Source organism: Paralichthys olivaceus, chromosome 21 (assembly GCF_024713975.1).
Source record: "Paralichthys olivaceus isolate ysfri-2021 chromosome 21, ASM2471397v2, whole genome shotgun sequence".
NCBI lineage: Eukaryota > Metazoa > Chordata > Actinopteri > Pleuronectiformes > Paralichthyidae > Paralichthys > Paralichthys olivaceus.
This window is the reverse complement of record NC_091113.1, coordinates 11,648,673-11,662,414: the sequence shown is the minus strand read 5'-3', so window position 1 is coordinate 11,662,414 and position 13,742 is coordinate 11,648,673. Positions and strand designations below refer to the sequence as shown.

At 42.6% G+C, this 13,742-nt stretch overlaps 1 protein-coding gene and 1 non-coding gene across 2 annotated transcripts; both read right to left on the bottom strand.

The window, feature by feature from the left end:
- Positions 1-1,166: 1,166 nt before the first annotated feature.
- Positions 1,167-1,260, bottom strand: trnai-uau (transfer RNA isoleucine (anticodon UAU)). The gene is made up of 2 exons: positions 1,223-1,260; positions 1,167-1,202 (listed from the first exon to the last, which is right to left on the bottom strand). It is a non-coding gene; the product is annotated as a tRNA-Ile (tRNA).
- A 743-nt stretch (positions 1,261-2,003) lies between these two features.
- On the bottom strand, positions 2,004-12,197 carry fscn2b (fascin actin-bundling protein 2b, retinal). Its single transcript, XM_020082975.2, has 8 exons — positions 12,164-12,197; positions 11,758-11,856; positions 10,886-11,612; positions 3,769-3,925; positions 3,241-3,362; positions 2,930-3,097; positions 2,568-2,821; positions 2,004-2,475 (listed from the first exon to the last, which is right to left on the bottom strand). Exons 2-7 carry the CDS (start codon positions 11,848-11,850, stop codon positions 2,616-2,618), a joined length of 1,473 nt encoding a protein of 490 aa, XP_019938534.1. The 5' UTR covers positions 11,851-11,856; positions 12,164-12,197; the 3' UTR covers positions 2,004-2,475; positions 2,568-2,615.
- Positions 12,198-13,742: the final 1,545 nt, after the last annotated feature.

Genomic DNA, 13,742 nt, shown 5'->3' with positions numbered 1-13,742 from the left:
AACACAAATACATTTGATTCCAATTAGATGACAGAGAAATTGAGAGTGATCTAAAACAAACAAACAAAAAATACTGCAGCGACTGCAGTAGATGTGTTTTTTTAAATAATATTGATGACAAACAAGGACAAAAACCTCTGTGTGTCACATGCAACAAAGTGCTGACACATGAATGCATGAAGCATCCAAACCACAAGTTTCAAGGGTTTAAGTTACACGCTACTGAAAAGCTACAGAAAGCATTGTGTATTACTGCACAATTTCTTGTTGAATACATTTGAACTAGTTTAAAAAATGTGAGTCCTTTGGCTCAACTAAATGAGAACCACTCATCTAAAACGTGACAGTGAACGCAAGTCACATGTCATCCAGTAAGGGGCAGTGATGTGACTTCATAGAGAGTGAAACTGAACTGAACAAATGATGAGTGAGTGGGCAGTGCTTTGCTGAAACAGTAAATCTGACTAAATTCCTGCATGTCCATATTTGACCTGTGATCAGTTTCTATGGGTTATTATAGACTATTGATTTATTATAGATTCATAGGTGATATGTGTTGTTACATTACCTGCTGCATTTTACTGTCTATTAAGTACACACCGAACTATTACTGGAGCTCAAGAGATTATATTACATCCTGCTCAAGGTGTTAAAGTCTAATGAAAGAAAATTTTGCTCTCCCATTGTACGAGCTACTGATTAACAACACAGTCCCATCAGGCTTTGCAGCTAATGTACTGTATTGTACTGGTTTGCACTCCAAACCAATACACCTCCCATAAGTGTTGCAGAGATTTTCCTTCTCAGTAACGAGGAAATCAAAATGTCTTCCATTAGACTTCAGCCTATGTGCAGGAGTCTTTGCTGTTTGCACAACCTCAGCATCACTGTTTTTATAAATATCAAGTGCAGACCAATGGCAAAACTGGATCCCATTAGTTATCTTTATTCAGCCATAAAGAGTGATTTCAATATTCCATACTGATTAGATTACTTAGTAATTAGTGTTAAATGATGACAAAATGTTTTTAGATAATTTATGCTTTTATCAAATAAGATGCTTCATGGAAGCAGAAACTGTTGTTTGATCATTCAGGTTTATAATGTCTCATGAATTGAGTGAGAGTAGTAGTTATCACAGTCTTTTCCCCTCAACCATGTAAAACTGCTCCAGGTGAGGGTCGAACTCACAACCTCGGCATCACTCTGCAGGTCACTGTCTTATAAGTACCGCGCGCTGACCGATTGCGCCACTGGAGCCTGTTCATTGACTGTTTTTCCTTTCTTTAAGACCAAACAGAAGATGTGAGCATAGGGCTCATGACTTTGATGAAATTAGATTTGTTCTAAGCTTAAATTAGAATAAATCCCTGCTGGAATGCTGAGGTCACAACAATCATTTGTAAAGATGAGAAGAAGCATCAAGTGAAGAGTGTTGCCTAGGTCATCTAAAACTAAACTTCAATCAGAATGGAAGTAGTTAAAATAAACTTGCAGGAGTTAAAAGTGCAGCTCAACCAGATGTATGATGAAGTTTCCAAGTGCACGTGTTTCAGTTTGGTGCAACATCATCATCATGGTGGGTGTGATTGTCATAGATTTTCCACTAAGCTCAAACAACCATGGAACCCTGGAAGAAGAGGATTTTATCTCAAAGATTTTTCCTCCTCCCAGTTGAAGGAATCAGTGTACTATTCAAAAGCACACAGACTTGCAGAATGTAGCCTACTCCCTAATGTTTGTTATATCATGAGTCTCAGAGGCCTCTTCAGAATCCATTACAGGAGGCGGGGTCTAATGTAATCTGCTTGCTCTGATTGGATCAATTGACCAGTTCCCCTCTCCTTATTGATGAAAACATTTTGTTAAACATTTGAACATGTGATGCAATGCATTGAAACAATGTACTGTAATGGAAAGATATGTGATGATATATGTAGTGGAGTAAAAATACCTGAAAATAAATCCACTTAAGTAAAGTAAAGATACACAAAAGATGTATTTATGTAGAGTAATAAATGAAATGTTCTTTATTAGATCCTGCTGCTGCAAAGGGGGTTGTGTGTGTAAGGTAACATACTCAGCCATACAAGTTTATTTCTCAATCTCCATGTTCATAATAGACAGAGGAAATGTAGAACATAACAGAGGGACTAATAAAAAAATAAAATCCACCTACTTGCAGTTGCATGAAATGATCATATTACTACTGATATACCTGGTAGACTAGACTAGAGGACGGTCGTATGTCACACTGATGCTTATACGCTTTACGTCTTTAACTCTTTAGTTTCAGACGTTTAGATAATCTCTTTAATCTTGCAGCAAATGTTCACTGGGTAAGGGAATGACACAAAGACTCAAATGTTCAGTCACAGCATTTTTTGTTTTGAGATCGAGCGCTTTCTCAAAACATGGATCCCTTCATCAAGACGTCCCCCGGCTCAGTTCCTCCTCTTCTTTCTGCTGCGGCCTCTTTTAAACAGGAACAAGGAAAAGCAAGGAATGAAACACCACTAAATTTAACTTAGGTACAGATGCTTAAGTGGTGATCGATGGCAAATCACCTCAAGCGTCAGAGTTGGGCCTCAGGTTTGAGCCAGTGTTGGATCGTGTTAATACTCCCACAGCGCTGAGCTGCTCAGACTGAGTGCGTCTCCCCTCAGCGTGCCTCCCTGGTCCCCACGCAGGTATTTGCCATTCTTGCCTCGTATGGCTAGGCGCCCGTGCTCAAGGAGCTCCAGAGTGAAATCTTCTGGGGCCTCGCCATCTGAACACACCAGCCCGGCGCTGTTCACATACCAGAACCGGCCGTCCACACCTGCAGGGGTTAAAACACATAGTCAGAGTCAGAGCATATGTCTGATGCTGCTGATTTGAAACTCAATCACCGGTTCCCAGAAGCCTCTCTGAGTGGTTGTGTCCTGACCTTTAATGTGGTACCCCCCGTTACTGAACTGCAGGTTGAAAATGTCATAGACTGATCTGCTGGCGTCCAGAGCATTGGAGTTCTTGTGTTGGCAGATGAAGCCGTTCTCTCCTCTCAGGATCAACATGGGTCGGTTGATCAGTTTCAGAGTGAGCTGCTCGTCCTCACCTGACAACAGGCGACAGCAAACCAATGAAAACACATCAGAGGGAGCATGGGAACAATTCAAAAGAAGAGGTGTAACTGTGGAGACGCGTGAGTGGAGAGATGGGCTGAGAGGAAAGGAGAGGTCAAACCAAAAAGACTCCTACCTATGGAGTCACTGACAGCAAGGAGTTGGCCATTCTTCTTGGTGCAGATGTATTTTCCATTGTTAGCTTTTAGTGCCACCTTGTGGTCAAGCCACTCCACTGCAAACATGGTGTTTGCTGACCTGCAGTTGTGCATCACAAGAGAAAAGATGAGACTACTTGACTTGAAGCGCACGTGGAGACACTGTCATTACATAATAAATGTTGGTGTGGATCAGGATCAGGTGGCAGACACAGGATTTGTGTCACTTTCTTTAACATTGTGAGATTCAATAATACATTTTTTTGTTGATTTCTCAGAGAATAAGTCATGGATCTTGACGAATGAAAAAAATCACACATGTTCAGGGAAATAATATTTATGCAATTTGGTGCAGATCCAAATAAAAGTCTGGATCTAGTGAATTTGAATGTGGACTCTTCTAACATTTGTGATCAAGGACACAGTGTAATGGAGCAGTTCCTAATCTCTCACATCACAATAGACGGTGTATTTATTTTCACTGTGCACAGCTAATGTTCACTCACACTTCAGTGGCAGTACTCTGGATGCCTCCATGAGCCACCAGGGCCCAGTAGTTCCCTTGGCTGGAGCGAAACGTGCACTTCCTTGTCTCCTTGTCAATCTCCATCTGAAAGGTCTCCATGTCCGTCTCATCTTCCTGATTGGCTGCGAGGCTGACTCCTGGAGGGGCACAGTGAGCACGTCCGGTCATTAATACTTAAAGAATGAAAACTTGAGGACTAGTTAGTGTTTGGAGGAATCCATTAGTCGCTGCTCACAGTTTTTCATTGCTTTTCTTTTCAGAGGTCTGTCAACGGCACTTCTTGTGTTTTGAGTATGAGTTATAGTAGTGCAACATTTAAGTTGTATACACAGATACATGACAGTTGAAGTGGTATAGAACAATGAAATGAAGGTATGATCAAAATGTGCACTGACAAATGACATCTGGTTGTGTCCTGGATAAAATACAACCATTTTCAGACATGACCCTGGAAGATGTCTAGAGAATTGGGTCCAGACTTTCTCTGGAGGTTGCCTTTCAAACATGACAGCAGCTTATATGTAACTTAAAACCCTGAAAACTTTCTAAATTCCAGGTTTTTAAATTGAATACACAAAAAAAAATCAAACCTTGAGTTCATGCATGACCCTGTTATTCACTGTAAGAAGCTGATGAGGATTCAGGGACTGATTCATACAAGAAGTAAGTTTAATATTACCAACTGCACCTTCATACTGTATTCATGCATGTTCAACACATTCACAGGCCTGGATTCCCAAAGGCAAAGCAAAAACCCAAAGACAGCCACCCACCTGCTAATCAGGTCTAATTATTCTGTTTAACTTGGCGCAGCATGAAAGTGTAGTTTTGTCTTAAACTGTGCCCTTGGTCTGATTTGCCAAACAAACACTGCACTAAACCTTCCTGAGGCGGAAAACATTTTTACTGAATGATTACGGATAGATTTATGGACAGGTTATACAATACGATACAAATATAAATACGATAAATACACTAAATGTTTATTCTGTACCAGCTACACAGAGATGACTGTCTCTCCGTGAAGCTTTGTGTAACTTACAACGAGACCACTAATCACCCTGCTGACAGACATTTTATACAACACTTAGAAACCAATTATTTTAGCTGCCTCATTGCAAACACGTGAAACAGAACTGGTGTGAAACATGCGAGAAACACAAATACATGCATTTTTGTAACACATGTAAGAATTGTTGGCATTTAAACAGTCCATCAGAATGTTTTCTTCAATCTCAACGTGTTGCTGCTGCTCGGCTCATCACTAACAAACAGATTGCAGAGGGATAAATAATCCTAAATTAGATTCCTCCCATTTATCCCTATGACATTTTCTTAATCCTATAACAACACTGATCTGAGTGCCCCTCACCCCTCCCTCCTCTCTTCTCTGGTCATCCCTTTCTATGCTCTCTCTTACCTCCCCCCCTCCTTATCCCTGAGCACCACCTCCCACCTCTGCCCCACCTCTGGCCCGGCCTATCTGCCCTCTTCACTGCGGGGCTCTGATATAATCAGCTTTTGAGTGCTACCCGTCCAATCCCTCAATCCCCTCAATAAAAGAATAAAGGAAAAACAGGAAAAGACCAGAGGATTTTATGGTCCACACTTAGCAGGATGTACAGATAATTACCAGCCCCTCTCAATCCCCAAGCAACGACCATCGACATGAATAATCAAATACAGAGAGAACACATTTATAATGTATCTGCATGAACTGGCTGTATTGTTTTATACATCTTAATTTAGTGTCATGTAGAGAGTGATACTTTCATTGTCCCTTTTTTTGCATTCAAGAATGATAAATTATTTAACTCTGAAGCCTCAGTAATTATCAGAGGGACAAAAAAACTTCTTCAACTGTTCTGTTCTAATAGCTAAATAATAACAACAAAACATAACAACAAATTCACAACAAATCTTTGAACTGAATTCAAAATTTGGATTCAAAATTGTAATCATAATTGCTGTTTTCCAGCCCATATGCTATTAACATGCTAACTAGAGCTGTTCAGCATGTGAACACATTTCTAATAGAGATATTTGATCAACATTGAATCCAGCATGTGAGGAGCCACACTAACATGTGATGAAGAGGAATGCTATCACTTCAGTGATTAGATACACAAGTTACTTCTATTTTAAAAGTACATTAAATGGCCACGTTCACTTAAAGTTCTGCTGAATTCATTTGAACCAGGATTCGATGGCTTAGCTTAAAAAAATGAACAAACAACAAAGTCAGACACATTTTTCTCAAACTAAACCCGTGATACACTCTAATGCATACATATAAAATGCATCTGCATAATCTAACACAGATGCAGATTCATGTGTTAGTCTGGAACAGTATTTTCATGTTTTAATGGTGTTTTGCTTGACTGTAGATATACAGACAAGAGGAAGGAGAAAGGAGAGGACATGTGACAAAGATGTCATGGTTACCCAGCTGGGTGGGATGCTTTAATCACATCTTATTCACACCCAATAAAATAGGTATCACAGGGTCTTACAACCGGTTAAATCATCATTGATCTTAAATGCATCTGAAGCATAAATTTCTGCCCCTCCTCTCTGCAGAGCCTGGGTCGCCCATCACTCTTGTCCTCTCTCATCCCGACTCAATGTCATGCTTTGTCTACCTATTCTATGTGTCCATTTCACACTAATTCAACATAGAAATGATCCTAAGACGGGGCTCAGCTGGGACCCCGCAGCCACTCTCTGATGGATGAGAGAAGAGGAGACGGAGGGAGGATAGAAGGATGAAGGAAGAGAATGAAAAAGCAGAAAGAGATTAGACACAGTGAAATCCAAGCCAGCAATCTGAGGATATTAATAGCTGTGTTGATGAGCATCTTTGACACACCAGTTTGCCATGCATACGGAATAAGATGTTGTCATCATGGCCACGGTCAATGATAAACTATGCAGCGCAGCACAGAGGTACACTGATACTGTAGCTTCACTGGTGCCATATTTTGGATCAGACCCCAGATCCTGCTCCACTTTCTGTTGTTGTCCTACCTGCAAGTGGAGCAGGCCTAGCTAATCCATCAGCGATAGATGGCTCTGACATCTATTATTAACAGTAAACCGATGCTTCTATCCCCCTCTTCCTTATTTTAATGCTCCTCCCAATGCCCCTCCTTCACTACTGCACTCTCTCTTGTTTTCTCAATTCATTCTCTTCATTTCTTTCAGCGATCTATTCCCTGTTTGTGTGTAAATATGTTTGTATGTAAATGTGTGTGTGTGTGTAATGGAAAGTATGTGTCTTTGGACTATCATCTCTTCCTCACTTTCAGGGCAGAGTGGACCACTTACACCCTAAGAACACAGAGAGGTGATGAGAGACGTGATGACAGGTCTACATAATACTGACATACGCACACACACACACACATGGTGATGAGTTGTGTGTGACATTAGGGAGGATGAGGAGCTCACCAGTCTCCTCATACAGCCACTACTTTTGTCCCAAAGCCCTTTGAAAGTCCTTCTTTCCTTGCATCCTCCCTTCTCTGCTTTCCTTTCTCTAACTAAAACCCAGAGGCTGAAGTTAAAAATATATATTTACACAATTAGTGAACAATTCTGATCCTCTGTTTAAGCCCTCGTGTAGTCCAGCACTACAATTCAAGTTTTCACCTCACAGATTTTTGTTCAATGTGTTCACACCACAAGCAGCATAAACCAGGTCAGCTGCTGTTTTGCATTTCACAAGCTTCTCCAAACCGGTAAGAAAACCATTTCTGACCATGTCAATAGGGAGTCACTGAGGTGAATTCAGGTCTTTAATATACTTCAGTTTTTCCAGAAAGGTGCAGATTCACTGAGAAGTTGATCTCAGTCATTCTCCTTGCTTTATCTGAAAAGTCTCCCCTGCAAAAGACATGATGACGAAAACAAATCTAATGTTGCAGCTCAGTGTGATCGTTACGCATTGATATATGTTGCTAAACACAGAGTATTGACTCTCCTTGACAGTGTGTTTCCTTGATTTTCAGCAGGACATCATGAGCACAGACCGGGGCTGGGGTTAGCGGGTTAGATTAGCGGGTTAGAAGCTATGCCCCAGGTGAGAGGCAGCTTGGGTTTCTGAAAGCAGACTCCCCCCCACCTTGCCTTCCAGGAACGGGGGCCAACTTCATCAATAATTCAACAAACCTCACTTTGCGCTCGCCGCAGCAGGACGGTGCGGTTGTGTGTGGGCGGTTGTGTCGGGGAAAGCTTTTGTTTGTGCAGAGTGAGTGTAGGAAGAGCTAAGTAAGAAGGGAAGCGAGCACGTTACTTGTGAATACACACGTTTACATTATGGTGTAGAGATATCTGCCATATCTCTCCTTTCTCTTCAACCAATCAGTTTACAGTGATCCCAGTGGTTTGGTTTCCTGAAGCTCCCACTGCTAACCAGGAACAAAGAGCGGTTAGAGATTCAGTTACAGCACCCAGGGCTGAGGAAACTCAACACTGCAGACAAGAATCTGCAGCCTGCGGATGGATGCTGTGGCCAAGTATCCCGACAAGCACTGTTGGTGTCGGCTAATCCACCCAAATCCAGTTTCAAATCAGACCAGCGGACCCTCTCCACCATCACCAATCGAAACCGTGGCAATTACTTCTGGTGTTGGATGTAACGTGACACTGCTAATTACAATTCCTCTGTTTTTCAAACTGATCAAAGAAACTCAGGCTTGTTTTTTAAAAAGAGCTAAGCCCGTGTGGAGCAGGTGTTATCCGTCAGTATAGTATGTTATGTGCATGCTGATCAAATAACACACCCCAAAGGCCCCGTCACAGGCCCCAAAAAATAAATACATAATACAGTATCAACAGTGTATTACTGTACAGCACAAGGGTTACAAGCAGCTGTTTCAGTGAGCCCATGGGACAAGAGCGTAAAGTGTTAACAACATTACCACAAAATAGTCGTTACATCTGAGAGGCAATGAGGAGGGTGTTTTCACAAAAGATCACAGATTGAATATTTGATACAAGAAAGAAAAAAACACAAACTCTCTTTTTTCTTTCTCATATATTTGTTGCATTTTGGGATTTGGGTTTCCAACGTTTCAGGAAATGCAGATTAGACATTTATGTTTAGTATAATTTTTAACATTCTAGAGATGAAACAGAAGTGAATTCACAGAATATTATATTTAAATAATATGTTTATTATTGGTAAAAAAAAATGCTAATATAGCCAACAGTGCAACATTAAAATTAAAGGAAGAAAACTTAAGTTTGTTAAAAGGGCTTTTGTATAATGAAGATTTCCCCCAAAAGAGTCTTAAATTAACCAAATGTGCAAAGTTGTGTATATTGATTTCAAAAATTCTTGGTAATTTACCAGCTAATTTGTAAATCAATTCATAACATCTTGATAATGTTGAAAGCTGCTTGTTTCATTACAGCTCAGTGTGAACATCTTGACTGCATTTTACATCATTAACAGTCAAGTTTCTCTCCGAGCGGAGAACAGTGGGGACAGGAAGACAACTCACTATGTCAAATGCAGAAGTCCACCCACAAACATCTGGACAAGATATTAGCGTTGGTTTTGGGTGACAGCTGATGTGAGCAGTTGTTAGTTATGGTCAGAGCATTAGCAGCTCTCCTGCTGTCCCTGCGTACTGGTCCATGTTTTTACGACACAAAACAAATCAATGTTGCTTGCTGCGCCTGTGTCTTGAAGATTTGCTAACTTTGGTTGATGCTGGATAGTATTGACCAAATCACCACAATAACCACAGTAATTAAATATTAAAATACTACAACCAACCACAGGGACGTTTACCACGGTATACCGTGAAACCAGTAATCGTTACATCCCTTCATTGTTCATGAAAAACTCATTGCAAAATGTGAAAAAAATCTAAATCTGTAGTTATTCTGAACATGGTTGCACAATAACATTCAACCAAACCATCCATTGTGTCCCGACAGTGGACAAACCTAAATCAGTTGCAGCTCTCACACAAATCCGTCTCAGGTCTCCCAGATGAGGCTGATACTCTCTCATATCAACCTCATCTATCTTGTTTTCCTGGAGAGATGCAACTATCAAGTGTGATGTCAGCGCTGGTTGAAGTGCAGAATACATTACCCATAATTACCATGCATCCCTTATCACCTGTCAATCATTAGAGAGTGGCCTATTCTCTTAAGCATGCATATTCAGCGTATCCACTTGTTAATGTACTTCTTGTGAATGGTGAGCTCAGTTGGGTGTATCAGTGCACAGTATGTACTGTATATAAGCTAGTAGTAGTAACTGTAGTAGTTGCAGTATTTACTGCTTCATTATGTATGTGTGTAGGTCAGTGTGTGTCAGCTAAAGGCTCATGTGACCACTCTCAGTAGCACATGAAGACAAACTTTGTCCATTCAATCAGACTTTTGAGATGCTGTGTAAAGATTAAGTGAATCGAGGAAGCTGCAAGAGTTGCAGGTTGTGCATGCATGCAAGGCTTTGGGAAACAAATTATCCATTTTGTGAGAAGTTGTCCCTGTTCAGACCTGGTATTAGCATCCATCCTGAGAGATATCACAAGTGGAGAAAGTTGAGTTTGAATTTTTGTGTTCCTGGAGATAATATGATATTGTTTGAGTTTACAGATGTGTCCGATGACCGTGTGTGTGTGTGTGTGTGTCGGCAGGACCGAGAGAGGAGAGAGAGATAGTAGTCAGGAGGGGCTGGATGAATGAATGCGCGCAGCAATGACAAAAGATTTTACCAATTAAAAAAAATCTATAGGTTATTATATGGTGACAGGTATTGTATATTGTAGCAGTCACTACAAATCAACGTATGAGAAATATATATAAAATTTGGAGGTCAAAGGATGTCAGCTAACTAGGTGGCCCTCCATAAGTCCATAAGGATGCATTTGCATTCCTTCATTGAAAAGAATGCGGCCACGTGTCCCAGACCACCTCCGATGGTGGTCTGAGTGATCGGATGTCTGGATGCATTTAGTTACATTCAGACCTGTACTTAGCACTGACCACTTGTGATTGGATCACTCAGGATGGATGTTAATACCAGGTCTGAATGGGGTCTGTATGTTGTTGATGTGTCTGTGTTTTCCTACCTTGTCTTAGGGAGACATATCGCCCATTGGCTGCCATCAGAACCACCTGTGGGTGGCTCTCCTCCAGGTCAAACAGTTCATCTTTGCCCGGCTTGGAGCAGCGTCCAGACCTCAGGGTGCCCGTAGGCCCCATAGGAGACAAATACTTCCCCTCACAGTCTTTAAAGGCCAGCTTCCCACACTTCAGCTCTAGCGTGTACGCAGTGGCCCTCCCGCTCTCTGTCAAGAGCTTTCCATCATTGCTGAGGAAGCGGCTGTCGCAGGTCTTTAGGCAGTACTTCCCATCCAGGTAGACGAGGGTGAGGAGTGCTGCCACGCCCCAGGGAATGTTCATATCCACAGCAATCTCCCCATCCTCTGTGGAGAGGTGGGCGTAACGCTTGCGGGCCACAGACAGCAGGTTGGCCTGCGGATGTAGAGCCAGGTGCACTGCCCACAGCTCAGCATCTGTGATTATCTGTGCAAAGCAGGACAGGTAGTCCCGTGAGCCACCGAAGAAACGGAGGTGCTGCTCAGACTGCAGGGCCCAGCGACCATCAGACTGAGCCACAATGAGGAAACGGCAGTCTGAGTTGTGCCCGTCCGCCTCACAGGTGACCTTGCCATCCTTGTCGGAGGCCAGGTAGCGCCCCAGGTGGCTGCGCAAGAAGACTACCTGGGTGTCCTGGGAGTCCTGCTCAAGAGTCCATATCTGCTTCTTCTTCAGGCTGGGGGCAGATGCATTCACCTGAGAAAAGAAGAAAGCTATCGCTGTGAAATCTGCTGTCAGCAATTATAGCAATTTCATATCCCTGCAGCCTTCACACAAAATTGTGTACTTGTACCAAAAACTATGCAAAAAGTATGTTTCATATTGGATGGAATGTTTGTACCTTGAAGCCAAAGGTCTCAGCAGTGAGGTAGCGACCTTCGTGGTTGATTAGACCAAACTGCAACTTCAAGGGGCGGTTCCCATTAGCAGGCATCTTCACCTGTGGAGCAGGACAGTGACAGACACGGGATGAGAAGTTTGGAATGGTGGAGAAAATGAGGGAGAGGGGTAAATAGACCTGAAATTGCAGGAGCAAGAGCTATACGCATAAAACTGTAGATTGAGGGTTTCTTAAAAGGTGTGGAGTAAGGTAATGTCATGTAGAATGATGAAATGTAAACGTTTTAAAGACAGGAAATCAATTCATTAAGGTACAGTGTAAAAATCACTCCCGTAACCACAAATTCCTTTCCTGGCCTGAAGCTTTATTATACATTTTTCCAGCCACAGCCTCCTAATGTACTTACTGTGGTTTTGTGGCTTCCCCCTCTGCAGTTTCTGTGGCTCTAATTCCAGCTCCCAGACTTAAGAGGCTTCTTTCAACATGCGCCCTGTTGTAATTCTTCCTCTCTCGTCCCCCTCTCTTGCCAGCTCTCGTGTTCTGTTGATCGCGTCTCCCCGATCGCCTCCACGACTACCTCTCTTCTGCTTAATCAGGTCAGAAGCAGGAACCTTGATCTCTCTTAAGTCGCCCAGTGTCAGGCTCTCTTGTACCGTAGAATAATTTTGTTTTCAACTGTTTATCCCCACTTCGACTCTGTCTCTCTCCAGTTGAACAGTTCTCTCTTGTCCGGCCTCACGCCTGCTCTTGCTTGACTTGTTATTCACCCTGAAGGCTCAATCACTTGGTCCCCCCCTAGACTAGACTTCTCTGGGGTTTTGTTTTCCACCTTTCTTTGGATCACTTTGGATCGAACACTCTGACCATCTGCTTCACCTTCCCCAAAGTCCAGCTTCTTCAGTCATCAGACAAAGGTTTGATCAGTGGAGAAGAACATCCTCAGTTGTCCTGCAAATTTTATGGTAGCGCCTTGAAGGACTCTTTCACCCTTTTCCCTCAACACAAGCCGTCCATCACAACTGAACTCGGCAACAAAGAGTGCTCGCCTCTGTAATCTTAAGCCTCTGCCTGTCGCTTTTTCCTCCCATCCTCTCCTTCTCTCTCAGTGCCTTTCTCTAACCTGCCATGTATATAATCCTACCTTTCTCTGCCTCTGCGCTTTATTCTGAGCTCTGCACTTCACCTTTTTCTGTGACACATAAAGACAGGTAAGTAGAAACAATGCACACACACACACACACACAGCGCTGGGTAACCAGAGCGCTCCCCATGCCTTTGGGGTAGTTGCCTGAGTGCAGCTCCGTTTACGTACCTATGCTGGGGATTTAGTTACACACCTTCTCTGATTGCAAGCTCTCGGGGTCAATACTAATGGGAAATGTGTCTGAGAGGCTGAGACGCTCGGACTTCAAATCTGAATTTTAAGACAAGCAAAGGGACAAGAGATGGCAGCTATTATAAAGGCAACAGTAACAAGCTAATCAACATATGGGGGTTTGAATGAATGTGTGTGGGCAGTAAGTGGGCCGGGGTGTGTGTGTATGAGTAATAAACCTTGCCAATCAGCCTATTATAAGTCTTCTTTGCAGAGTAAACAGACGTGTCTGTTCCTGTTCCATCTAATCCTCAACCCAATCATCCCAACCTGGCTAATCTAGCGGCACCACCCCTCCCTACACACACACACAACCTCCCCCCTTCTGCTTGTCAATGATCATAAACATACACATAGACTCACTGACCCACGGCAACATACATGTCACCGCACACACACACACACACACACACACACACACACACACACACACACACACACACACACACACACACAAAGGTCAGTAGAGGGTCTCACCACTCAAAGATTTACTCCCCCTGACCCAGACTTGAACTGCTTGGGTTTTTACGCAAAATGCGATAAACAATGCATGTCACACACACACACACACACACACACACACTGATTCTGAAGGACATGGTGTAATTCC

Coding starts and splice junctions, on each gene's coding strand:
- fscn2b (XM_020082975.2), bottom strand. CDS start 11,850: ATGCCTGCTAATGGGAACCGCCCCTTGAAGTTGCAGTTTGGTCTAATC. Junction 3,926..10,885: donor ATATGTCTCCCTAAGACAAG/GTAGGAAAACAC, acceptor GTGCCCCTCCAG/GAGTCAGCCTCGCAGCCAAT. Junction 2,822..2,929: donor CGGGGGGTACCACATTAAAG/GTCAGGACACAA, acceptor TAACCCCTGCAG/GTGTGGACGGCCGGTTCTGG.